At 37.5% G+C, this 27,363-nt stretch overlaps 1 protein-coding gene across 1 annotated transcript; it reads right to left on the bottom strand.

Annotated features, from left to right (window-relative positions):
- Nucleotides 1–4,287: 4,287 nt before the first annotated feature.
- Dcun1d5 (defective in cullin neddylation 1 domain containing 5) lies at nt 4,288–27,361 on the bottom strand. The gene is made up of 8 exons (XM_059267279.1): nt 27,028–27,361; nt 25,050–25,141; nt 19,936–20,006; nt 19,475–19,566; nt 7,915–8,023; nt 7,733–7,837; nt 5,993–6,095; nt 4,288–4,584 (listed from the first exon to the last, which is right to left on the bottom strand). Exons 1-8 carry the CDS (start codon nt 27,111–27,113, stop codon nt 4,529–4,531), a joined length of 714 nt encoding a protein of 237 aa, XP_059123262.1. The 5' UTR covers nt 27,114–27,361; the 3' UTR covers nt 4,288–4,528.
- Between the last annotated feature and the right edge of the window lie 2 nt (nt 27,362–27,363).

Raw genomic sequence — 27,363 nt, 5'->3', positions numbered from 1 at the left:
GTCTGGTGAATTGGTAATTCTAAGTTTTAAATGACAAGCTATCTTAAGTATTATTTCTCCCTCTTTGCATAGTTCAATTGTAACTGGCAGCAATCATAGGAAAGGTAATTTTCTTTTGACCTTCGAAGTGCACTGAAGGGCTTTTATCCAGATCTATTTTCTATGTGGAAGTTAGAGTTAATGGGGGACAGAGTTAGGGAAATATTATGTACTAACAGAGCAGAGACAATTAAGGCAGATACAGCAAATGTGTGACTAGTCATTAAGACAGGTGTTGGGAAAACTGTATGCAGCCTTAACAGTCAAAAGTCTCCACAATGTTCACAAAGCTTGGGGCAGAAATTCATTTTTCTAGTCTATAAAAGCTAACCATAAAAGTTACATTGCTTCTGAGCTTCAAATCCATTCACAGAAAATGAGTCTTAGGTAATCTGTCTAGTTGTTACTAAGTAATAAAACTGTATTCATTGAGATATAAGATTCAGAGTATTTGGTAATTTGGACTAGCCTTTCGTCCTGGGCTTCCTGAAAAGGATCCTGCCTCTGATGCTCCCTGTGGTGTTTTCCAGTATCATGCAAGAAATGACATTCCTCAAGAGAATTCCTCTCCAGGAGAAACAAACTTTTCTTCAGCAATAGGATTATTATTCCTTTGCTTTTTTTTTTGAGTTACATTTAAGTTACATTATCAAAAAGCCTCTACTTTCTTAGACATCTGGGAAGAATGTGAAAGCTATGCATCAAAACTTTAGGCTACAGGAACCTTACAAGACAGGACAAGATTTGACTTTGTTATAACTTACTATCCTGATAGTTTTAGCAAAAATCAGAAAGTGAATACATTATTCAAGGAGTCTTAACACTTGCTCCTGCAAGTTCCATATTTGTTCACACTTTCCAAGTTATGAGAAAAAGTGAAATGGCCACTACCAAAATATTTTGTGTGTCCTGAAGCTGAGCAACTTCACATGCTTTAAAATTCAGTTATCTCAGAAAGCCACTCCCACCCCAGCTCACAACCTACTCACTCAAATTGATGGTACTCAGTACTGTTTTAACAGTTTTGGTTTGCTAAGTGAAAACCATTTGTACTTACGAGACTCCCAAGGGTCATCAACACAAACACCCTCATGGGACATTTCCATTCCATTGAAAACTAATTTAGACTAGTTCAGAGTAAAAACATATCAATAAAACCTATACATTTGTTATAAATTAAAAAAAAAAAAGGCTGTCAAAAAAAGTACTAAGTCAAGCCAGATGTTGTAGTTAATGCCTGTAATTGAGCCATTCAGGAGGTTGAGGCCAGAGGATTCTGAGTTAGTGCTGGTCTGAGCTACACAATGAGTTCAGAATCAGCCTGGGATACAGAATGAGACACGGCGTCTTAAGAACCCAAAAGCATGTCAAGAATTTCATCAGCAGCACTTAAATAAACCATACCTAGCCTGTAAAAGACAAATAAACACTGATCAGCTAAGTATATAACACACCACTGCTTTGCCACACACTGGCTTGAATCTCTGGCAACACTTTATTAAAAATGACTGGCCCCAAAAGGCTATGGAGACCAACTCTCCATCCTTTCTGCTAAAATGCCACACCTGGCTCTACTTCTGTGTATACATTTTATGAGAAAGTCAATTCCACGTTATAAAGCACCATAGGTATTACATTCTACATAATGCAATAAATCTGAACATTTTATAATAGAATTCCTTGGAAGGCACTTCAGTTTTAAAAAGGAGGCACATTTATAAACTGCAGGCTCCTTACTACTGTTTTTATCACTTAAAATCTTGACATTTCACAATGACAAACTGTTCACAAATAAAGAATGGCAAGGGACACTGCTCTCACCCCAACAAATGAATTTGGGCAGAGTAAACAGATGAGAAATACATAAAGCAAGAGTAAAGATGTAACTAGAGAGATGGTTTTAAGAAAAAAAATCGGTGAATTTAAACTTAATTTTCAGATTAAAAACACTTTAAAGAAACATATAGCCGGGCGGTGGTGGCGCACGCCTTTAATCCCAGCACTCGGGAGGCAGAGCCAGGTGGATCTCTGTGAGTTCGAGGCCAGCCTGGGCTACCAAGTGAGTTCCAGGAGAGGCGCAAAGCTACACAGAGAAACCCTGTCTCGAAAAACCAAAAAAAAAAAAAAAAAAAAAAAAAAAAAAAAAAGAAACATATATGCTCTTATATGCTTTGTTGCTTCCTAAACTCATCAATAAGATTGGAGTAGTATTTTATTTAAACAATACAGATGATAGAGAGCATTTGTCCAGGTTATATCCTGGAAACTTGTAAGAATTCACTTAAATAGATTTGGAACTTAAACAAGAAAATAGGATAATATTCTCCAAGTTTAGAAGTTTTACCTTGGAGAGGAAACAATAAAATTACAAATTCAAGGGCTAGAGAGATGGCTCAGCGTTAAGAGCAGAGGCTGCTTTTACAGAGGACCCAGATTCTGTTCCTAGCACCTACATAGCTCTGCTCACAATCATTTTCAACTCCAGTTCCAGGGGATCTGATGTCCTCTTCTGAACTCCATGGACACCAGGCACATGTGGTACAGACATACACACAGGCAAAATACTCATCACATAAAATGAAATAATCTAAATTTTTTTTTTAAATTATAAATCAAAAGGTCTAGACTGGGTAAATACATAGCTCAGTGGTAGAGCACTTGCCTAGTATATATGCATGACTCCTCTAGTTCAATGCCAAGTAACCATGCCCCCACTGATAAAAAGTGTAAAACTATAAATGTTTTCTTATGAATTTTGTTTTAAAATATTATTTGTGATGTTAAATAACACTGTTGGCATGCTAAGTTTTTATTAATTCAACCAGTCTCACACCTAAGATGAATAATCCAGGAAAATGACCCATATCTGAAAGACTTTAGAACATGTTATTTCTCACTGCTCTGTCAAGTGTTTTATACAAACATGCAAAATAATCCTAATAAGGCAAGTAGAACACTAGCAATTGTGGTCTCCTTGCTTGTCAACCAAAAGGCAAATAAAGTCTTCAGAATGATATTCTCCTTTAAGAAATCAGTACTAAGAATCACCCATTAAACAAATTCACCTTAAAAAAAAATTCCAGGCTGTGGAGATGGCTCAGAGGTTAAGAGCACTGGCTCCTCTTCCAGAGGTCCTTCCTGAGTTCAATTCCCAGCAACCACATGGTGGCTCACAACCATCTGAGATCCACTGCCCTCTTCTTGCCTGCAGGCATACATGCAGGCAGAAGGCAGAACACTGTATACATAATAAATAAATAAATCTTAAAAAAAAAAAAAATCCAAAAAAATTTACTATAAATCCCAATTAAAATTGTCTTATGTAGAGGGGACGGTGTATCTACTTCTTTCTACTCATACAATGGAAGCAGAAGTACTACTTCAAGTTTCACACAGCTAGGACAATGGGCAATCTGAAAAGCAATGGACAGACAGGCCTGGTGCTAATCTAAAATGTGCCTTCCACATAAATTATACAAGGTTGCCCCAACCTTTCTGCTAGTAGTCTAAGACTGTGGTAAATAGCAAATATGTGACTGTAAATGTAAACTGCTTCACTGGGGATAGGGGTATAGCTCAGGGCACAGGCTCACATTGGCAAGGTCCTGGGTTTAACCCTCACACAAGGGAACAAAGTAAATGGCTTCATGAGGTGTATAATTACACCAAATCACTCATGCTTCCTTACTGTTTATCTTCTTCTCCAGTGTGTATCATAATCAAGTCTACAACATTGAAGCTCAAGTAATCTGAAGGCAGACAAAGCGCTCTCAGCAAAACCCCAAATATCTTCATGACTAAAAACATGCTAATTACTAAATAACCATGAGAAAGAACACAACTTCAATATTGGTCCTAAAACTTCCCATAAGGATGTCTGTTCTTGCTCTTGCAAGTAAGAGCTTTGTAACTTAACAGAAATAGAGAAACTTACAATTCACATTAAGAATGCTGATTGAAAACACTTAATGGTTAGAAAATAAGACATCTTGGACATAATCTTTCCAACCCTACACTCTTTAGATAAGGTTTGTACATAAAACAGCTTTTATAGAAACCCACACTATTAGCTGCTATCAGAAAACAGTATCCCACAAGTTCAAGTCACACCATTGACAGGCTACACTTCCAAATATTTAGACTGCTTAAAGCCTTTAAAGTTCTACAAACTCATGGTGACTTTAGGGCTTCAAAAGTTAAAGAAATAAAATTTACCAAAATAAATACCACTGACACCCAATGGACATCTTCACTTTAAGGCCTTTGTCACAAATCTGAATCTTTATTGTTCTGAAATAAATGTTAAAAACATAACTTGAAACAAAAATGTCAATATTCAGTCTCAGAAGACGTGTGGCTCAGTGCCCATCACATGTAACAAGAAAACTTCCTTTAAAAAAAAGGAAAAAGTACTATGAGAAGTCCTTCGTGAGTGAAAATGCACCCTTGTATATCCTCCCCATCTGCATCTTCTTCACAACAGTTCTTGCTATGATGTTTGGCGGATTTTTTGCCACTCAACAAATTCATCAAGAAGAACAGGCCCTAGAAAGAAGAAGTAAGTTTTGTTATAATTCAGTGAACTCATCCCTCTAAAAGGCTCTGAGGTGGCAAGGGCCCACCTGACCTGTCCTTCATCTACTGCTTTCTGTTTGTGTTTTTTTTTCCCCCAGGGTTATTTCCTTCTCAAGGAGTGTTCCTAAACTCCCCTATAACTGAGAAAAAAAAACTAACCTTTTCCCATAGCACTGGCATTTAAACAAACACTCAGAAAACATATTTCTGTTATATCAAGAAGTATGAGCACTTGTTAAGGGGGAGTGGCCACATAAGACTGACTTTACTCAAGTAAAACAGTAAAAAGAACAGCATAAAGCAAATGCCTACTACCTATCTGACCACTATTCTAAAAAATAAGTTTTATAATGTAGAGGTTCCAAATGTTTACCAACAGAAGCCAAGTGGGCAATTTAAATGAGATTTCAGTATTTGTGATGTATGGAATTCAGTATTTCAAAATGTATGGAAAGTATGACCACGAAGAGATATGCTTGTCTTGTTTTTCTCAAAACATAAAACCTCTGGGTGTTCTTTTCTCTCTTGCTTTTAGCAGACCATACAAAAACAGCCGGGCAGGCAAAGCAGTAAATGGCAATGTTGGAATACTGCGTGGACTGCCAAACTGGAGAGCAAGTTCAACACAAGCCACTACTTGGTTCCAACCTCTGAAACCTACAAAGGAATACAGGTGCAATGTGTCAGATTTTCTGATAGTTGAAATAAATTTACAAGTTTATTTTTATAACAAACCTCTCAGTTTTAAATGTTGGCTCAACATACACAGATATACACATCTGCAGGCTCTATGTAGCTCTTGGGCTGTTAGCCTACTGCAGAAAATTATTTCTTCAAACAAGAATTAAACTCTATGCAATCCTGTAGGGAAAGAATACTACATTCGGGAGGCAGGCTGTCTCTTTGGTACTTTGTTTATTTTGTGTCACAGTGTTTTATTGCCATTTTTGTTATAAAGCAAAGCACCATTCCATGGACACTGAGACACTATAGTACTCCAAATGATGGTAGAGACTTAAAGTTTAAGAGTTCTACAGAATTAACTTGGCTTATTTGTTGTGCCTTTGTCCTTTTAAATGCATGAGTGAAAAGTGAAATTTTTCTTCCACTGAAAAGGCAAGTACAAAGTAGGATTTTAGCTTCTAGGTTGAGAAATGATCATTTAGCTGTAATGTCTAGTCACTGAAGAATCAGTGTTTTTATTCACTAGCATTGATTTTACAACATTGCTGAATCTAGACTCTGCCTCCCCCAAATCCTGATTAAATAACTAGTTATTGTTACACTAGTTCAAACTTTCGGTTAAAGTCTCAGAATGCATTAACTCGATTAACATTTTTAGGAATTTTATTTTCATAGGAATGCATGATATACTTACAAGCACCATCTTCATCGTAGTTACTAAGATCGGCATGAACTGTTCTGCTGAATTCTAATACATTGTACCACTGATCTTTGTTCATAACACGATACTTTGATTGCTGTGGAAAATGATATAAAAATTTGGACTACAGAACCAACATTCTTATTGGGGCTTGATTTTAGTGACTCTATCCATTTATTTGGCCTTTTCTAAAATATTTCTTCCTTTCTTAATTACTTGCTGTTCTAGTAATTAGCTATCATGTAGCAGTAAGACTGACACTGAGATTTACATATGTGTTCACCCATGTGGCTCTCAGCTAGAACCTACCCTACACATAGTTGGTCTGTGTGGTTTCCACTATACAGAACTTGTGTGCATAAGCTACATTTTGAAGAAGCCATCTACAGTAGTAGTGGGAACAATATGAGCTTGGATCTAAATTGCAATGTGGACACTCAGTTAAGTGCTTTTGGGAAAGCTACTTCTGTGGCAGAGAGCTTGGTGGGCAGGTGCTCAGGGTTCCATCTCCAGCAGTACAACTAGGTATGGTGACACACACCTGTGATTCCCACTTGGGCAGCAGAGGCAGGATGATCTTGAGTTCAAGGATGGCCTGGGCTATCTAGCAAGACTCTGTCAATGTCCCTTCAAAACACAAACCATCTCCCTTCCAACCACCTAAACCAACAACAACAAAAATAAAAAGCCAATAGTAAGCTAACCCCATTACCCATTTCCTCAGCTGCTAAATGATAAAGCTTGCTTGAACATATCTCGTTCTTTTCAGAGCCCCACAGAAATTAATATTTTTTTATTTAGCTGAATGTATTTTTGATCAACTAAGAGGAGGAAGATATGTATCATTAATCAAAAATAACAACTTCACTGGGTCAAAAAATTTATCAATGTACAAAACTCATTTACCCAGGCTTTAAATAAAATTGCTCTGGAAAAGTTACCGTGACAAGTAAACAGCATGATGTTATTTCCAATAGAAAAGGCAGCTCTATTTAAGAAATGGTTAGAAATATGTCCCCGAAGGTTTAAAAACAAACAAAATCAGACAAAGCAATTAGGGAAAAGCAAGTGTCTTAGAGCTAGCTGGAGGTCGCAGGTGCAGTACGGCTCTTAAGAGGATGTTTAGCCTATGGTCAGCACGTGCTGCACAGTCAGCAGTGCAGTGCATGACTGTTACAGCCATGCTCATCATATCTGTGGGTGCAAAGTATCAACACTTCGTTTCTTAATATTGAGTCCAATTAGAAAAGAAAAGCTTCATTAGTAAAGTAAGTTTTATGTTTCTACCTAAGACTAGGGGATGGGGAAACTAGGGGATGGGGAGTGGGAATAGGGTAGAAATTGGTTTAGAAGCTGGAGATTTACATACTAGCATCAATTTTCTCTCACCAAAACCTCAAGAAATTAAGTTTATTAGAAACGCCTATGCTAAAATATTTTTTCCTGAGTCTCCTCCTAGGTAGAATGAAAATCCCCTAAAATTGTTTTAATGTGGTATAAGGGATGGAATCCAAAGTATGACAAATGCAAAGCATGTATTCTATCACCAAGTTATACTCCAGTTCCCAAGTATCTTATGCACAGAATATATAAACAACACAAACTTATGTCTAAAGCTGACAATAAGTATACATATTTTAGCAGATTTCTTTAATTACTTATGTAGAATTTTTAAAGTACCGAATTTGTCCTTTAAAAATGTATTTTCAAACACTTAAAAATACCCATACATACCTCCAGGTACTGGTAAAATACTGAAAAGAGTGGCCACGTTCTCCCAAGCAGCAGTGCTAACATAGACTTAGCAGTATCAATATCAAGGCTTCTCTGATCTTTATCCTACAATATTAGTGAAAAAATGTAAGTATGCCCATAAAATGAAAACACTTAGGATATTAAGGGGAAGCTGTACCTACCCTTGCAAAATCAAAGGCGTATCTGTAGATATTCTTAAACGATGAGATGTCATTCAGCTGTGAGCGCAGAAAATCAAATCTGCTCTGTAACTTTTCTGTGCAGTCACACCTTAAAGACAGAGGTCAGAAGGAAAGCATTCTAAGACTGAGTGCATACAGGACCGTTCTTTAGGTCTGGCATTTTCAGTTGGACAATTTAAACTAACAGACATATTTTAAACTACCAATGCAGAGATTAATAAAGCAGAGAAAATCTGACAATCAGAGGACATTGCAATAACTCCTTCAAGAAAAATAAACATCTCAATCAAAACTTCCAAGCAAATCACAAATATGTCTTGGTGTGAGGGGCAGAATGCCTGCCTAGTGGGCTCCAGACCTCATTTTCCATCCAGGTACTGCCTCTTCTCCAAGGGCTGAGCAAATGATAATCAGGTCTTTGCCACATTTCTTTAGAAAGTTGTTAGACATTGGCTTGGTAAAAAAGATCAGTCACAAGTAGTCTTAAAAGTTTAGGATACCAGAGAGGAAATTAATATATTAAGTGACCTAATCACAAATCCAAATTCCCATAGTTTTGGTCAACAAGTTGAGTCCAATTATCAAAGCACCCAACTGAAGGTGAAAATGCAGAGCTACAAACAAGTTGCCTCTATTATTTCTAAAGATGAAGACAGTAAGCAGAAATACCTCAATCAATGGAATAATCAAAAGTCTTGCTGGTTTTCTGATGCTGTTAAGCTCCACTACCAGGTTTTCTGGTCACTTCCCAGCACTCCAGGCGTTTTCATTTACCATTCTCAAAGTCACAGCTATGCTTCAGCATACTTATTTCCTCTATTGGAAAGGATGAACTCAAACTTGTCATCTATGTGAGACCACCTGACTTCCTTTGATTAAACAGGTATATCATCTAATGTAACCACAGTATTCCATTCAAACTGAATTTCAGAATTCATGATGTGACACAGATACTTATTCCTCTAAAATTTAACCAAGATTTTTCATTATCTTAAGTCAGCAATGTGAGGGTCTATGTGATATGGGTCACACTGTTAAATTAAATCTTTAATATCTATAAAAAGCCATCTTTGTTACCTGTTTGACACACTGATAAAACATTTTAAAAAACACTCCTTGCTAGCTTTGATAGCAATCTTATAGCATCAGAAAACAAATTGAGGATTATTTAAGAACTATTTTGTGAATACTTATTAAATACTGCAATTAGCATTTGTCCAAACTAGATAAAAGATAGACTTGTAATTATTTAACATTCAAATTTTGGCCATTCAAATTTTGTTTCTTTGTAACCTATTTTTACTATTTTAAATTTTTCTGATAATTCTATTACTTGCATAAAATCTGATTCAAGAGGACATTATAAGGATGGGAGATGAGAATATGCATTATATACATGTATGACAATGTCAAAGAACAATTTTAAGAAATAAAAAATCTGATGTTGATTAAAATTATATTTTTAACCTATACTAGTATCTTTTTTTTTTAACTTTTAGTTGTTTTCTTGCCCAATATTGCCAGAATTTAAGTCATTTTTGTATATCATTTGAGACTGCTGATTTCCTTTTTTGTGCAATTTCCTTCTATGTGACCACAAATTTTATTAAGAATTTATTGCTTCTATTACACAATTCTGAGTGATAACTTTTGCAAGATGTGTTTCAGGAGTGGTAGGGATAAACTTCCTAAAACAGGTTTAAGAGGAATAAAAAAAGAAGACCTGGAGAAAAAGAAACAAAGTCTTTCAATGGGTTTGGGCCTGAGTGGGTACAAGAGGGGCAGTAACCCAAATGGGACGAGAGAATAGTGGGTCCTGAAACTTTCTTACAAAAAATGTACTACCAATTTCATCAACATTGAGGAGTGTGTTTCTCTTTCTCTCTGCTGCTAAGTATAACTAACACACATAGATCATATAAAATGCAAGACGATTCTGAATGAAGGCAGGTGTGGTGAAACACACATATGTAATCCAATATCTGAGAAGCTGAGGCAGGAGGATTCTATGTTCAAGGCCAGTCTAGGCTTATTGTAGCAAGATCTTAAATTCTGAAAGAGAAAGCCTTGAAAGAATGACATATGATGGTAAGCCCAGTCAGTTTCTTTTTGCCTCAGATATCCTTGACGCTGCACATAACAGCAAGTTGAATGTGGTGGCAAATGCCTATTAATCCCAGCTGTGGGGAGGCAGAGGAAAAAACAGAACCACTGGGGCTAGGGAAGACAGATGATGGTTCAGTGAATACAGTAATACAGTGCTTGTCACATAAGCTTGAGGACCAAAGTGCCAGATACTGAGCTTCGTTTTCAACTGAGGGATCCTGCCTTAGAGTGGAGAGTAACTGAAGATGGCACATAGGCCTTCACACAGACAAGCACACACATGTATGTGCAACTGCTCACATGTTCCCCCCCACACACACACATATCACACATACAGAAAGAGACAGGAGAAAAGGAAAAGAAAACCAAATACTACTGGTCTAAAAAAAGACAACAATGACTCCTAATGACATTCTGCTATACTCATAGATCAGTGCCTTATTCAGCCATTATCAGAGAAGATTCCTCCTCCGGCAGATGGGAACAAACAGAGACCCACAACCAGACATTATGACACAGGGGGAGAGACCTTGAAACACACACAGTTCTAAATTGGATGTCTTCATCAGATCCCACCCCTCGGAGCTCAAGGAACACTGCAGAAGAGGAGCCAGAAGGGATGGAGGACACCAGGAGAACAAGGCCCTCTAAAACAACTGAGCAAAGCTCATATGAACTCACAGAGACTGAAGCAGCATGAACAGGACCTGCAGGGGTCTGCACCAGGTTTTTGTTTTATCTTATTATATTCTACTTTGTTAAAAAATATTAAGCAATTTTCTTTGTGGGGAAAAAAAAGAGCTCGGGGAATAGCTCAGTGATCTAAAACTTGCCTAGCAATGCCCCAGGTTCAAGAAAACTAAGAAAGAAGTAGCCTGTGAAGACAGAAGCCTCTAACTGTGAACACTAGTTCAGTATCACCAAATATAGTGGTCCAACTCCTGGCAATGGCAGTGGAGACTGAACTAGTGTCCTAACGTGTCCACAGTTCTCACTCTAGGGAGTAATAAGCAGCAAAGCTTCTTCTGCTCAGGGGTGCTGTCAAGTTTCCTTGATGATGAGTTAAGGTCTTCACCATCACTCAGTAGTAACAAGGACACAACCCCAATAGGGTCAGTGACAATGTGAGGAACAGTAACAAGGCACTCCTACCAGTTCTTGACAATGTGTCAGGATTCTAGGCTGGGCCTAAACTCTTAATCCTCCTCAGGAATAACACAACACATTCCCCCACTGAGTGTAGAATGGCAGCTTTAATTTCTCCCTACACCTGCCAGTACACAGCAGATCCTCTCTCCTGCTGGAGTTTTGGTACAGTGAGATAGTTGATTAGCTTGAACTATTTAGGAGCCCCCCAAGCAGTAGGACCAGGACCTGTCTCTAGTACATGAGCTGGCTTTTTGGAACCTAGGGCCTATGCTCAGCCTAGGTGAAGGGAGGAGGGGACTGGACCTGCCTCAACTGAATCTACTGGGCTGAGCTGAATCCCCAGGGGAGTCCTTGCCTTGGAGGAGGTGGGAGTGGGAGGTGGATTGGGGGGAAGGTAGGGGTGGGAGGTTGGGGGGATGGGGGGGGAGCGGCGGGAGGAGGGAGGACAGGGGAAATCCGTGGCTGATATGTAAAATTAATTATAAAATTAAAACAAAAGGATTATTGAGTAAGATACAGGGTCCATGGCATAATATCCAGATTGTCCAAGTTTCAAAAGAAAGATCTCTTACCAAGACAAAAAGGCAGGTTTCAAACGGAATGTTTAGACCTATCTCTCTCATTTTAAAGCAGCTGTCATACATGCTTCAAAGGTTATTGTTAACTTACTAAAACAAATAACAGAAAACACTACAAAAAAGGGAAGAAATCTTTGAAAAGAAATGTAAGGTGTAATGAACAAAGTGGAAATGTTTGGACTGCAAAATATGTCCTCACACTTCCATAACATAACACGTGTTCTAAACAGACCAATTAGAAGGTATATACAGCCTGGGTTCATAAACAAAGAAATAACAACAACAACAAAAAAAACCACAGTACAACTAGACACACTGTTTTGAACAAACTTTAAAAACCAATACAAGTATGCTTAAAAAGCAAAAGACCGGTGGCGGGGGTGGAGTGTAAAGGGTGAATATGAGCAAAGCACAATAATATATTATGAAAATATCACAGTGAAACCCATTATTTTATATGATAAATTTAAAAAATTTAATTTTAAGAATGACAAAATAATAGATTTGAAAATGACCTGTCACAGAAAACAGCCAAAAGAAAGCAATAGTGACTGTATTTGTATCAACTAATGAAACCCCAAAGCAAAGAAAATGATCATAACAGAGAGGATAATTGTGTAATGTTAAAAGGTCAACCCATCAAGACATAGCAATCCTAAACAATCCAATATATACCAAAGAACAAAGCTGTAAAATACATGAAGAAAAAATGACAGGGCTTTATACTGTGTGTGTTAATCGTATAGTACCTACAGCTGTATGCACAACAAAAAAGCCCAGGCAATCGAGTGCCCATTTAATGAGTTTGTCATCATTCCCTATCTGGGAGTAATCTAATGTGATTCACACTCTACTCAGGTCTTAAAACATGTCATGTTATTAACATGCATGATAGGTTATTAGTCAGATCTTAGGGGACCAGGAATATGATATAGGTGTCCTCGCAATAGAGGCTAACTAGATACGAGATGTATAAATCCTGACACAGTGATCCCTCTCATCATTTCTGGCCTTGGATTATTTTCTGTAATTTATAGATGAGTTACAGTATGCCTTTTCAAAATAAGCCTTTATATTTTAATGAGCACTTACCCATTTTCCATGGAAATTACTTCTTTACACTCAGCCTGTCATACTGCCATAAATGAGATCAATTTTTTTTTTTTTGTAACTCTAACTTGGCCAAGCCTAGTTCCTTACAATATATGCTTCATGTAAAAATAAGAAAAATCTATTCTGACTACTCATTAGAAATTACTCTCTCGGTAGCTGATGTCAAACAGCACAAATTTACTAGTGAAACAGTAAGCTCCAGTGGAAGTTAAAAATCCATTCAACCTCTACCATGGACATGTAAAAGAAACACATCTCATATGATATATTACTATAACGATGCTTGGAAACTTGGGAGCCTTTAAGATCTCCACATTAACAATCTGAAAATGTTCACCAGGTACTCCAGATTCAGTTACATTTACTCCCTTCTCTGTTATGACTTGAATCAGGGTCTTATCTTTCATAGGCTTGTAACTTCAAAACGCTTTCCATCTTTTTTATTATACGACCTACAGTCTCACCCAAAAATGCAGAATCTTAAATAAGACTTGCTATTCAAGAAGGCAAAAAATTAAAATGAAACAAGATTCTCAACATTAAAAATTATTCATTTCCTTAACAAAATTTGAAAATTAATTTAACAGCGTAACACAGGCCCTATGATAGGAGGGGAGTCCTACTTTCCTGCAGAGTATCATAGGAGACTCTAAAAGTATGTTAAATAAAGCATGACCACTAAATGTAAACCACAAGATCCGATGGCATATTTAATCATGAGAAATTTAAAGTTTCTATCTGAAGGAAATTTAGTACAAAAGAATGCATCAAATACAATTATACAACACACAATGACTGAGCAGTCACTAGGGAGGCACGAATCCATAGGAACACACCAACATTACTTACAGCTCTTTAAAACATCCTATATGGGTCACAGCTCCATATGGGACAATCATATAAATAAAATATGTGTATGGGGCAAGTCATAAAAATTTGGCAAGTCAAAATTTTCTAAGGACACAATCATCAAAAATTAGTTTAAAAAATTAAACAATGAGGTGTTTCTGGTGGTGTTTGCCCATGCTGAATCACATGGCTTTACTGTAGCCTTGGTTCTGAACAACACATGACCCACACACAATGTATTGTGTGAATCAGTCATACAAATGCCAGCAAATGTTGCCTCAAATACCTTGGCTTAGGTTCCAGAATACTCTATGTTACAAACAACAGTTTCTTCATTGTATATGCATACAGTTTTCTCCTCTTTTAGAAACTTGATTATTAAATTATAGAGAAACAATTGAATATTTTCATACTACCACTTTTCAGCATGTATAAAATTAGAATATCTTTATATTCTACACTGCTACATAATGTTTGGTTTTAAAAAATGCTGTTTAAGTTGTTGAGTTAAATTTTGGTTTGGGATTAGGACATAATTTCTAAAACTTTCTGAAACAGCTATAAATAATCATTTTGTTCCATGGTATGTATGTTTTCTACTCTCAGCACTGACAATAATAAATTTGCTCAGTTCCGATTCTGAAAAGCACCAAAGATGGTCTACAACTGTATTGAGCAACAAATATTTAGCTAAAATTTTTAAAAAAGATTTATGACTATTTTGCCTGCATGCATGTCTGTGCAGCACATTCATGTAGTGCCTTTGGGGGCCAGAAGGGGGCACTGGATCCTTCGGAAGTAAAGTTACAGAGGGTTGTTAGCCACCACGGTGGTGGGGGAGGGGGTGGAGACAAGTGCTGGGAACTGAATGCCAGGTCCTCTGCTAGTGCATCAACTGCTTTTAACCACTGAGTCATTTCTTCAGCTCCTGACTTAATTCTTTATGTAAAGAAAAATAAGGATATCACTCTCATTAATATGTAAATTTCCTTCGGTCTTGCACAAGTGATAAAACTATATGTATGTTTTAAAATAAATTTCTTTTATTTATTGTCAGCATATGCTTGATTTGTATGCCTATTTTATATACCTATAAAATACCTTGGGGTGACTACCCCTCTGGTTTCCACAGCCACATATATACATACCTACATATGACACACACATTTACACAATTAAAAGTAAAATCTAAGACACAGGAATAACTTCACAGGACAGTCACAAGGTAAATTAAACCTTTCAACTTGGTTTCCTTATTTCTTCTGCATGTCTACGTAGCATGTATGTGCAGGTTATGTGGGTACAGGTGGAAGAAAATGTCCAATGTCTTCTCTGACCACCTTATTTACTGAGGCAAGGTCTCTCACTGATGTGGCTAGTCTAGTTGTAGTTTACTCAAGGGTTACACTATGGTTACTGTCCATCCTTCTGGTGGGCACTGGAACACAAGGTCTGGCCCTCATGTTTGCGCTGCAAGTCCTTTATCCACTCAACCATCTCCCCAGCTCCAGTTTCCTACCTTTCAAACAAGAATAATTTCAGATAATAGTAAATATCTCATGGGAATGTGTATGTGAAGTCCTTAGCACAGTTCTTAGCTGAACTGTGCTCCCTCTGAGGCACACAGAAGTAATTCATTCACCCCACCTACACGACACACTTATATCCAAACAAGTCCTAGTATCCATAATGGTCTAATGTAGACTAAGCAGAGAAAGAAGATAAACGTCACCAAATGGGTTTCCCCTTATTTATTTTTATACGTGTATGGGTGTTTCATGTCCTTGTACGCCTGTGTACGTGTATGCCAAGAGTCTGAAGAGGTCAGAGCTGCAGACTGTTGTGAGCCACCACCCACTGTTGTGGGTGCTGAGAACTGAATCCAGGTCCTCTGAAAGAATAGCCAGCTCTTAACTGCTGAGCCACTTCTCTAGCCCCTATTTATCTTTATTAAGGTGAGGATGGAGCCAAAAGCTCTATATTTATTACCAATATTATAAGCGTATGAACAGAACTAGCAAAACCAGTAACCAAAACCAGTAATATTCAGGCAATTATCAACACCATACAATTCCCACTTAAATTCAGTAGTTCAGATGGTGGTTTGAATGAGCACAGAATGGGCTTCAATTTCAACATAAGGATTTGGGCAAAAAATACTTCAAGAAAGTCTTTTAAACAAGAAGAAAGTTCATTTATGTAGATCTAAGTGAGGCTCTCATTCTAAATGTGTGAATCCCAATGAGTATGCTGTGGCATGCTGACATATAACAGACTTTCTACAGCACCAACTAGATAAATACTGTCTACCTCTCAATTGTCAGACTGACTGGGAAGAACAGAGAGGAATGTTAATGGCAATCAATCAGTAGTTGGCCTCAACTCCAAATGAGTGGGAGTTATACACTACACTCATTACACCACTGCATCTACACCATTCTCAGCCTACAAAAACCAAACAAACAAAAAACAAGCAAATGTTCCCTATTCCTCCCTTTCTTAAGATTAAATCAGCCAGGCGTGATGGCACACGCCTTTAATCCCAGCACTTGAGAGGCAGAGGCAGGCAGATACTGTATGAGTTCAAGGCCAAGCCTGGTCTACAAAGCAAGTTCCAGGACAGCCAGGGCTATTACACAGAGAAACCCTGTTTTGAAAAACAGAAACAAAAGAAGAATCAAACAAGCCCCTTCCCCTTTAATCTTCAAAGTCCAAATCTCAAGATGAAGCCCAGAAAATGTGCAACATGGCCCTTTCTGAAAGGAAATTTACCACTATACTACTACAACTCTTACAGTCACTATTATTATCACTGTTACCTTTATGGTTGCTGGCACTGTTACTGTTAGTTACTACCACTGCTCTTCATTATAATGAGCAAGTATTTAATCAGTTTTCTCCACCAGCATGATATGTAACCTGTATGCCAACATCAAACTTTTAGCTAGCAGATGTGGGAGAAGTTCTCCACCCAGTTTAACATGCTGGAAGAAAAACTTACAAGTATCTTTAGAACTATGATCTTTAGATTGAGAAAAATAAAAGTCCACCCACATCACAACAACATGGGAACTGTGGGGTAACAAAGTCAGGTTCAGCTTCCATCAATTCTCAGACCCTAAAACACCAAGAACACTCACTTAAACACTACTGCAAAACTCTTGTGTGATTCCTGAGCTCAAAAATCTGATTGTTTTCCAACATTCCTAAAACACAGTTTTAAATTCCTTCATGTTAGATAAAGTACCAACTAATGTAACAATATTCCCCATAGCTGGCAATGTTATGGACCTTATGACTCTAACAATTAGATTATCTCTTTCAAACCCTATAAAACATAAAAATAGCCAACATACGTTCAATTATTTCACACAAATGGAAAGTCATTTATAAGGACATCTATAAGGACAACCTCAAGACAAATGTTTAAAAAAAAAAAAGGATTCCAAAAATTGTGAATCATTACACAAAATAGATAATTGTGATTATTTTAGTTCAATATTCTTGACCTTCATGTATGTTGTAACTAGTGGATTGTTCTTTAGTGGCATTCTACTCAAGATTTCTATGAATTAAAAAAGTAAGTTGAAACAATTCAATTGACAATTACCATGATGATTTGAAGACCATGAAATTCTTAGGTTAAATACTAAGACAACATCATCATCTCACAGGAAAGAGACTAAAATGTTTTATATTATGTTAAACCAAATAATTAATTCCTATCCATTTTTATACTAAGGTACATTAGTTTGCATCTCATATCTTAAAGTTCAAGTAACAAACTATCTCCTCACTACAAGTTTATCATAAGATTAAAGAAGCAATAAATTTGGCCAGTTGGGGAAGAAACCATGTACTCTGCATGGCAGTCAGAATCACTGAGAAGGGAAACGGCCTTTCTCCAGGGAAATTTAAGACTATGTTATTCTATCAGAGGGTCAAGGGAATGATACCTGAGAAACACTTCTGGGGTTGTTTGCATAGTCTGTGAGCTTTCTGTAGGAGAGTAACAACAAAAACAAACCATGCTCATGGGTTAATCAAATCCTATGCTTGTACTTAATATCAAAATTATTTTATCATTAATAAGCCATATTAGACCTGGTAATGTTAATAAGCCAGACGAAGCTTCACAAAAATGAGTTTATATTTTTTGCACAATTCTATTTCTACGTAATCGTTTTATTAAAAAAACTAAACAGTTAGAAATAGTCTAAAGAATCTTAGAGTTATGGCATGACAGAATTCACTCTTCCCTGAAAAATACTATAAAATTAAATAATGGTTTCTATTTTATTAAAAAACAAGCAATACATGAAAGGGGGAAAAATATCAAGAAACTTAAATTCTAGATCTCAATTCTGCCACAAGAAACTATGGTAACTGCCAAATTTCCTTAACTGTTTTGCATCTCATACTCCTTACTTATAAATCAAAAGGGAAAACTTATTTAAAGTTCTATTCTAGAAATTATGATTGGGTTCATCTGAGAAAAGGTTTTTTACTCAAGGAATGAATATGTGTATGTGTGTATATCTATGTCTATCTGTCTGTATGTATGTACCTACTACTGCATACTGAATGTTCACAACCCCCACCAACCCTCCTTTTTCCAACAAATCTCTTTATCACGGTTACACAGTGATAGGACATATTCCTGTGTACACATGTGTATACACACACACACACACACATACACACACACACACACACACACACACACACACACGTGAACATTATGTTTAAAAGGCACACAAAAAGACATTTTAAAAAAAGTTTGAAAAGAGAAGCAAAAAATAGATACTGAAAATTCAAGTATATAAATGTCAGTGCCTTGTAAGCAAATAAGACATCCTCTCTTAAGAACTGAGGGATAGATAAATAAGAATTAAGAACAGTTTACATGCACTGCTAATGCACAGTATCTGTCTTTAAAATTTTTACTGGAGTTAGGGATGTGGCTCTGTGGTAGAGCACTGGGTTAGCATGTGCAAAGTCCTGGGTTCAATCCCAGGCGATGAAAACCAAAAAAATAAAGTAATGCTCTAAAATATGAAAATATTTTAGAATGTTGAGTAACATTCTGATGGAACATTTTGAACATGACTTAATACACAATTACCACACAATTCTTAACTGAATTGAAATTAAAACTTTACTCTGGAAAGGCAAAGTGAATTATCTGAATAATGCAGTAATTCTGAAATTTATGAAAATATTCCAGGTGACATCTCCATCTGAACATACATAACTACAGACAGCTAGAGACTACACAGGAGCCAGAGAACATTTCTACTTTGGTCCTTTGTAAGAGTTATTACGAGGAAACAGCTCATTTAAACACCTAGTAACTTTCTAAACGTATTACAAAGGGGACTAAGGAACTCCTAGGATTAAGAACTATCCAATGATGAAATTCTCAGAGTGGCGTTTTGCATAGAGTGGGAAAAAGAACTTTTGTTACTCAAATAAACCTGTGAACAACTAACTCTTTCACCATTTCTAATTTACCTGTCCAATGACTCAACATGTTTCAATTAGCCTGAGTTTTTTCTTTAAAGCAAATGAAAATTATTCATTTGTCAAAACCACAATATAATTTTGCCAGTCCTAAAACTGATTTTGATCAAACCAATTTGATTATTTTAAACTGAAATCTTACTCCTGAAAATGATGAAGCACAAAATATCAATGAGATCTTTAAATAGCCACCAAATTTGTTTTTTAGAAAACGTTCTTACTGTAATGAGGTCATTCCCTTTAACCATTCTTCCTTGGTAAAAAATCCCATGCTTTCAGCCTCCAATTTCCACGCTAAAACTAACATAATAATCTGTAAAGAGAACATAAAGGACAGGGAAAAGTCAGGGATGATCATGGCTGCATTCATCATGGAGAACATTCTTAAACAGTTACTTCCAATCGTCAGCTATCAGACACTACAGCTTCTGGATTGTTAACTATGAAACAACTGATACATGCCAGTCTTGAGGCAGTGTTTAGGAATGTTGACTCTCACTCTATTACAAACTGCATTTGTATCAAGAGACAACTTGACCAACTTAGGCTGATTTAAAAAGCCCTAGTAAGAATTTACAATATTAAACATAAAAAACTTCATATATTAAAGCCTCAATTTTTAGAAATTTATGAAAATGTTACAATCCATTTATATTTCATTTTACTTAGAAATAAAACATACATTTTCAGGTTCAACACCAATGTCTTCACAAAATTTTTCCATTCCTTCTGGCCCTACAACTTCATCAGGACCTACAAAGACAAAAATAATTCATATATTTTATTACACCTTATTATGAACATGAATTAAATTATTACACTAAAGGCATCCATGAAAATATCCTAATACTTTTTTTTTTTTTTTTTTACAAATAAGTGAATTTAAATTCTAGCAAAGCTCTGAGAAGTATAAATATTTTAAATTTTTATTCCTTAAATACATTACACTATGAATTAAGGACTTTTTTCTTTTCTTTTTTAGGTCTTACTATGTAGCTCAGGCTGGCCTGGAATTCATAGAAATTTACCTGCTTCTAACTTTGTGTGCTGGGATTAAAGGTGTGAGCTATCACACCCAGTGAGTTAAGGACATTTTTTTTAAAGGAGCAGTAAAGAAATACTCCAGTATAAATCAATAGTATGCAAAAAGAACAAACAAACCAACATCAACTTACTTTTTAAATCTACTAAGAATTCATTCTGAATAAAATTTTTGACAATGTTAAGGCTCTAAAGCATAGGGAGTTTGAATTATCTTTTTTGTTTCTTATTTTAAATTATATCACTAAAAGTCAATGCAATTCTTGAACTTTTTTTGTTATCAGATTCCCAAAATAGAGTAACTGCTAATTCTTCTGTACCTAGGAATGTCCTAAAACAAATGTTATGATTTGAAATATGACAAATTTATCACTACAAAAATGTCTTCAAACAATGTTACATTATCCAAAAGAAGCTTTGATTTTCCTTATTATTAAAAAACCCAGCCAGGCGGTGGTGGCGCACGCCTTTAATTCCAGCACTCGGGAGGCAGAGCCAGGCGGATCTCTGTGAGTTCGAGGCCGGCCTGGGCTACCAAGTGAGTTCCAGGAAAGGCGCAAAGCAAAGCTACACAGAGAAACCCTGTCTCGAAAAACAAAAAACAAAAAACAAAAAAACAAACAAAAAAAAAAAAAAATCGTGAAGGACAAACCTCATAGTGAAGTAAAATGGGAATGAACAGATGGCAGAGAACATAACATTTACCTTTAGCCGGGCGGTGGTGGCGCACGCCTTTAATCCCAGCACTCGGGAGGCAGAGCCAGGCGGATCTCTGTGAGTTCGAGGCCAGCCTGGACTACCAAGTGAGTTCCAGGAAAGGCGCAAAGCTACACAGAGAAACCCTGTCTCGGAAAAAAAAAAAAAAAAAAAAAAAAAACAACCTGGAAATAAAAAACACCAGACACTACAATTAACCAGGCCAATGTCTACACACCTACATGAACTTCTAGATTGGAAAAGCACTCAAAAGCTTCACATTGGATTTTATGCTTTCACTATTGGATGTATTTTTATGCACTATCCACTACCAAAAATGAAAATCCCAGGACAAGAGTTAGAACTAGAAAAACAATTAGTTTTGTTTATATCCTCTATGAATAACTCATATCTATTTCCTTTATCCTATTCTTCCTCAACCCCTAATAGTTCAGCCTTTCTTGTTCTTTTCTACATGTTGCACTGTCTCTACATGTACACAAATATACATATTATTTAGATTCTGAAAACGAAAGAGATCATGCAGTTTTCTTCTTGAGACTGTGTCCTCCTTGTATATTTTAACTTTCCTTTCTTCAACAATTAGAAAACACTTCATTTTTAGCTAATCAAGGTGACACAAGTTTATAATTCCAGCACATGGGAAGTAGAGGTAGGAAGATTAAGGGTTCAAAGCTAGCCTGGGCTACACAAACAAAACCTGGATCAAAACAAAACAAAACCCTACAGACTTAAGTCACAGACTAAACTAATTTTAGGAGGTACATTTCACAGTACTATAATTAGGTTACAGATACAACACAAACCCAATGTCTTATAATTTTTCTTAATAAAAAAATACAGCCCTCTACTATGTGATGAATAAGGTGTTACTAGCAAACAAGTAGAAATCAAAGTAGGTACTATATAAAACATACATATGATCTTAGGTAGACAAGGTCTGTAGTGTTAAGTGACTTTCCCAAAGCAATGGGAATAATAGACCAAGTGTAAAGCAAGCCTACACCAAAGTTCACTCCCTGACTGAATGTCAATAATACTTTTAAACTATAGCCTTCTCATAAAACTACAAGTGGGTAAGAGATGTGTAACTGAATTCAATTCATTCTTTCAAGCTCTTTGATTTCCACTCAATAGACAGTCATGGAAACTAAGTTATACATCCATGAATTCAACAAATTGCTCACTAAAAATATCTCGAGATAGTCAGGCATGGTGGTACATGCCTTTAGTCCCAACACTCAAGAGGCAGACCTCTGTGGGTTTGAAGCCAGCCTGGTCTACAAAGTGAGTTCCAGGACAGCCAGGGACACACAAAGAAACTCCGTCCCAAAAAAACCAACAACAACAAGTCAATGTGGTCTACACAGCAAGTTCCAGGCCAGCCAGGGCTACATAGTGAGCCCTGTCTAAAAGAAAGAGAAGAAAAAGAGCATCTGAGCATCTGGAAGATAAAGAATCCTTCTGTACTGTACACACGCAGGGCTTTGCTCCTCTAACCACTACTCAAATTTTATATAGCATTTACAGAGAATAGTAAGTAACTTATACATGATCACAAGTCTCTAAGAGTAGGGTACATGGAAACATCACCCCATTTTATGTAAAAACATAAATATTCCCAGCTATATGTTCAAGGCTTAATAAAATGCCACAATAAATACTCAAACAAAAACCAAAACAACGTGCTTAGTGACAGTACCTTCACAATGAACTAAGAGATCAGTTAACACACATGCATACATTTGAAGATGCTCTAAGGCTGTTAATAGTAATACTACCTAACATAATGAGTTCTGACATGTATCAGGTACTGTGCTAAGGCTTTGCACGTATCATCCACTCTTGAGTGGGCCTGGCTTGTCTCCACCCTGAAGGATATCCCCATTTGATAAGAAAGAACATGTACTGTTCACCAGCAAATGACTGATCCCCCTATTAAGGAAGCTTCCAACAAAATAGTTTCTGCAGACACTTCCTTAAGAACTGTCTGAAATCCTAGTACTTCCACATATTATTTGTATGAGCCTTCACAAGTTGTAATTTCCTCGCCTATACACATACTATTTACTGTAGGTCTTCCTCACAAGAAGTCACATTTGAAGGCAGGGATCACAGCCTGATTTTTTCATTATTATATCCCAAGCTCTATCACAGAGTTGGACTCACAGAAAATATTTAATAAATATTCATCAAGTGACTCACTAAATGACAGAAGATAACCTCAAGTGTACTTTATTAACTTTTTTTTTTTTCAGTAGAAGTAAAAATGAGTTGCTATTTGCATAACTTTGTCTTGAGGGTCAGTCAACTATGGTTTGAATCCTGGCTCTTGGACTGTATCATCACTGGTAAGTTAATCTAAGCCTCAGTTTTCACTCATAAAACAAGGATAACATCTCTTACTTGACAGATAGGTATAAGGAAAATGATATACTTATCACAATCCCTGGAACAATGATAGCAATTATTATGCTGGCTGTTAAAAATGTCAGAGTAGGAAATAAATATTTAATTCAAATCTTTGAATACCCAGGGAAGTTTCAATAAGAGCTTTAAAAAAAAAGGATATATACACACTATATAATCTTTATGGTGTCTAGTAACCTTTGTAAGTGAATAAAGTTGATGAGAACCTTCTGATTCTATATAATGTATATGTAAAACTGGCATTTTAAATAATGGGTCAACATTTTAAATAGAGGTCAGTAAAAAAAATGAATTCTCTACATTTAATTTGGGTTAGTGGTTGTCTTGGGATACCAGTAATAGCATTTATTTCCCCTGATCTAGAAAGATTCTATTCTGCTACTAAACAATTTTAAATCATACAATTGGGATCACTCTGCTGATCCCAATAGCAAAGTTGCTGCCCCCTTTTCAAACTAGTCTAGCTTTCCACAGAGTTAACTTTATAAGGTGAAACGCTACACTCTAGACCTCAACATAGTTAGTACAAATATAAGGCAATAACTACTAAGTATTTCTACTTTAAGAAAATACTTTTGAGAATAATGATAAAGGAAAAAAAATAAAAGTAGGAAAGAGAAAAAATAGTTTTAATATCAGGGAAAAACTGTCATATGTGCTCATGAAATTATCAGTAAGTGGGAAACAAGTCTGTTTCTTTTTGAAACAGGGTTTTTCTGTGTAGCAGCCTTGGCTATCCTGGAACTCTCTTTGTAGACTAGGCTGGCCTCCAACTCACAGAGCTCTGCTTGCCTCCGAGTGCTGAGATTAAAAGCACATGTCACCAAGAATTCTTGTTCATGGGTTTGCCTCACTCTGGATCTAGATCTTCTCATCAACCACTTGTCGGACTCAGCTCAGGTTAGTCTGCTCCTCCAAGAAGGTTTTCCTGATACTTTCAAGGTTGAGTTTTGTGTCTTGCCAAAAATCATGTGTCTTCACAATCTATAATATTATCATTTTTTTATTGCTGTATTTGTTGTAAAAATTAAAATTAAAGGGTAAATGTGTTGTACATTGTCTCTGAAGTTTAAATTGTTTGCCACACCACTCCAGAAGCTTCAGAAAATGTTTCTAACTCAGAAAAAACAGAAAATGGTGAACAGAAAAATGTTTTGCATACTGTTTTCTAGAATATTGAATAGAAAATGCTTTATGAAGCTGGGCGTGGTGGTACATGCCTTTAATCTCAGCAGAGCAGGTGAATCTGAGCTAGAAAGCAGCTTGGTTTATTGAGTGAGTTCTAGACAGTCAGGACTATAGAAAAACTTTGTCTCAAAAATCAAAATAAACAAATAAATGTTTTACTTACTTCTTTCCCAGAATACTTATCAATGCATTTAATGTGACTATTTCTATTTATACACAAACAGTAAATGAGTTTCTTCTCTCCTACAGAATAAGAATTAAAGAAATACTAGTCTTGAAATGGCACTAAATTCTTAGCCAACTCATAATCCCCGTACACAGTACTAAAACCTAAAAGTCCAGCAATAAATAATGTTTAAAGAAAAAAAAAACAGCTTTTAAATGTATATGACTGGTATCTTAATCCATGAATTTCATTACCTGCATACTCATAAAACCAAGCCAGGCACTTCTTTCTTGAAAAATCTTCCTCTCCACTGATCAGTCTGGCAGGAGGCTGGGATCTGCAATAGCTTAGAAAACACACAAATGTCTAGGACTTACTAAGACTCAAGTCTTAATGAAAAACTCAACAGTTGCTTCCATGCAAATGAAACAAAGCCATTTTTAAGTTAGCATTATGGGAGAAGGAGTTAGGCATTAACAATATGGACCTGTACTCTATGCATAAGAATTTCTGACCAGAGCAGGGCAGTGGTGCATGCCTTTAATCCCAGCACTTGGGAGGCAGAGGCAGGCAGATCTCTGTGGGCTCAAGGTCAGCCTGGGCTACAGAGGGAGTTCAAGGAAAGGCTCCAAAGCTACACAGAGAAACCCTGTCTCAAAAAAAAAAAAAAAAAAAAAAAAAGAAAAAGAAAAAAAAGAATCTCTGACCAATGAAAACCCAAATGCTACTTCGCTTGCTACCAAATTCCAAGAACAGTAACTAAAATTATTTCCCCAGATTTCAAGGTTATAAAGAAGTGCAGCCTTCAACCCAAGACTAGAAAAGAAAGTATAAATCTCTTTTTCTCTCTGAACTAAGGGCTTTACTCACGCCACTGGGCTTGCCCTCTACCACTAAGCTATATATACCTTATTGAATGCCGAAAAGCCTTATTGCGATTCTGCTACTGAGTTGTATGGAAATCCCTACATTATAATTTAGGTTGAATCACCTGAAGTCTAATGATACTGCCCTTCAGCTGTTTTAACTAGCTTAGATATCTTAGATATGATTCTCAGAAACAGCTCATAAAGGTCAAGCAGAAAGATAACTATCAAAGAGCATAAAGGAAATTGTATCACACTAATCATCCAAGAAATATTACTTAGGCTCTTTTGTTAAAACACACCAAGAGGGAAAAACAAAAACCAAACAAACAAAAAAACCAACTGACTACAAAAAGATGAGGATTAAACAAGTCACTTTCCCTTGTATTTTAAGCAGTGTGTTTCTCACGGCTTCTCTTCTTAAAGAGATATTTCCTTTGTGTGTGCTGGCTCTCTTGTTTTAATGGTAGCATTTTAAGTTGTCACTTTAAGTGTCAAAATTAACACAAAGACAACCCAAAGAATATGGGAGGGAGGAAGCCCACTTCTTAAAGCTAAAATGCAGTGACTTTCCGTAGCAATAACGCTTCTGTGCTGACTGAATGATATGCCACAAAGGGAGCAAAGGGCTCTAGCTACAGTTCTGCTTTGTTTTCTTTTTTTCTAAGAGAACACAGAGCACAATAGCTTACAAATGACTAAAACTGACTGAAGAGCTAACAGCGTCTGAAGGCTAGAAAATAAAAAGCACGCAGAGCCTTTCCAAGCCGAGCCTTTCCAAGCCCGTGTAGGGAACTGGTACAGGTGGAGTGGGGGCGCTGCCTCCAGAAGCTGAGGCGCTAGCGATTTAAAAGGCCTCCTGCTGAGGTGGTCCAGGTTAGGCCACTTCAAATGCTAACTCAGGAGACCAATTATAGCATAGGTTTCCTTTCTACCACTCCCAAGGCAGCTGTCAAAATTCTTCACGCTCTGCTCCTTCTTTCTTCACACTGTGACATTTAACAATGTGTGGGCCCAGCCAATTCTTGATCTCGTGAGCCCCAGGGACGCTGTGAATCTCGGCCCTCCTCGCCTGGGAGGGAGAAGGCAGAGGGGTAAAGAGCACGGTTTACGTGTGGCTGTCTGTTTCCCACCCTCTGGGCACGCAGACAACAATGTGGGGCGAACCTCAGAGCTCGTCCAAGTACGCCAGAGCACACGCACAGGCGAACACGAGGTCCGGTCCCGCGCGGAGCGGAGACTCGGGGCTCCTCACCGACCGCCCCGCCGAGGACAGGGCTCGCCCCTCGGGCCACAGCGGCAGCCCGCCGCGGCGGCCCGTCCCGCACCGGAGGAAGGCGACCCTGCGGGGTGGGGGCAGCGGTACCTGGAGATTTTACACTTTTTGAGGCCCGAGTCTTCTGCGACCGCCGCTGCCACTCCGGGGGCTTTTCTTTTCTTCTTCACTGGCATCTTCCGCCTTCCCCGGCGAGGTGGACAGGGCGGCCGGGCAGGAGGGTCGCGCTCCGCCGCAGCGCCGGCTCCCGCCTGCCAGGGACCGCAGCGGAGGCCCGAGGCGCGACCCCGCGGCGCCGGGCCCTAGGTGTCCTCCTCGGGGGCGGCCCGGGGCAGCGCAGCGCTCCGCCGGCGGCACCGCTGCTCGGGCTCTCCAGGCGCAGGGAACGCCGACAGCGCGGCACCTCCGGCAGTCTCGAAGAGCAGG

Source organism: Peromyscus eremicus, chromosome 7 (genome assembly GCF_949786415.1).
Source record: "Peromyscus eremicus chromosome 7, PerEre_H2_v1, whole genome shotgun sequence".
Lineage (NCBI taxonomy): Eukaryota > Metazoa > Chordata > Mammalia > Rodentia > Cricetidae > Peromyscus > Peromyscus eremicus.
Note: the sequence above shows the minus strand (reverse complement) of the source record. Positions and strands in the feature narration are given on the sequence as shown.

Bases quoted from the DNA above. Each gene is read 5' to 3' on its own strand.
- Dcun1d5 (XM_059267279.1), bottom strand. From the start codon at position 27,113: ATGCCAGTGAAGAAGAAAAGAAAAGCCCCCGGAGTGGCAGCGGCGGTC. The intron at 8,024-19,474 runs GTAAGAACGTTT...TCTGTCTTTAAG, and splicing joins AAGGGAATGACCTCATTACA to GTGTGACTGCACAGAAAAGT. The intron at 7,838-7,914 runs GTAGGTACAGCT...CTAATATTGTAG, and splicing joins ACGCCTTTGATTTTGCAAGG to GATAAAGATCAGAGAAGCCT.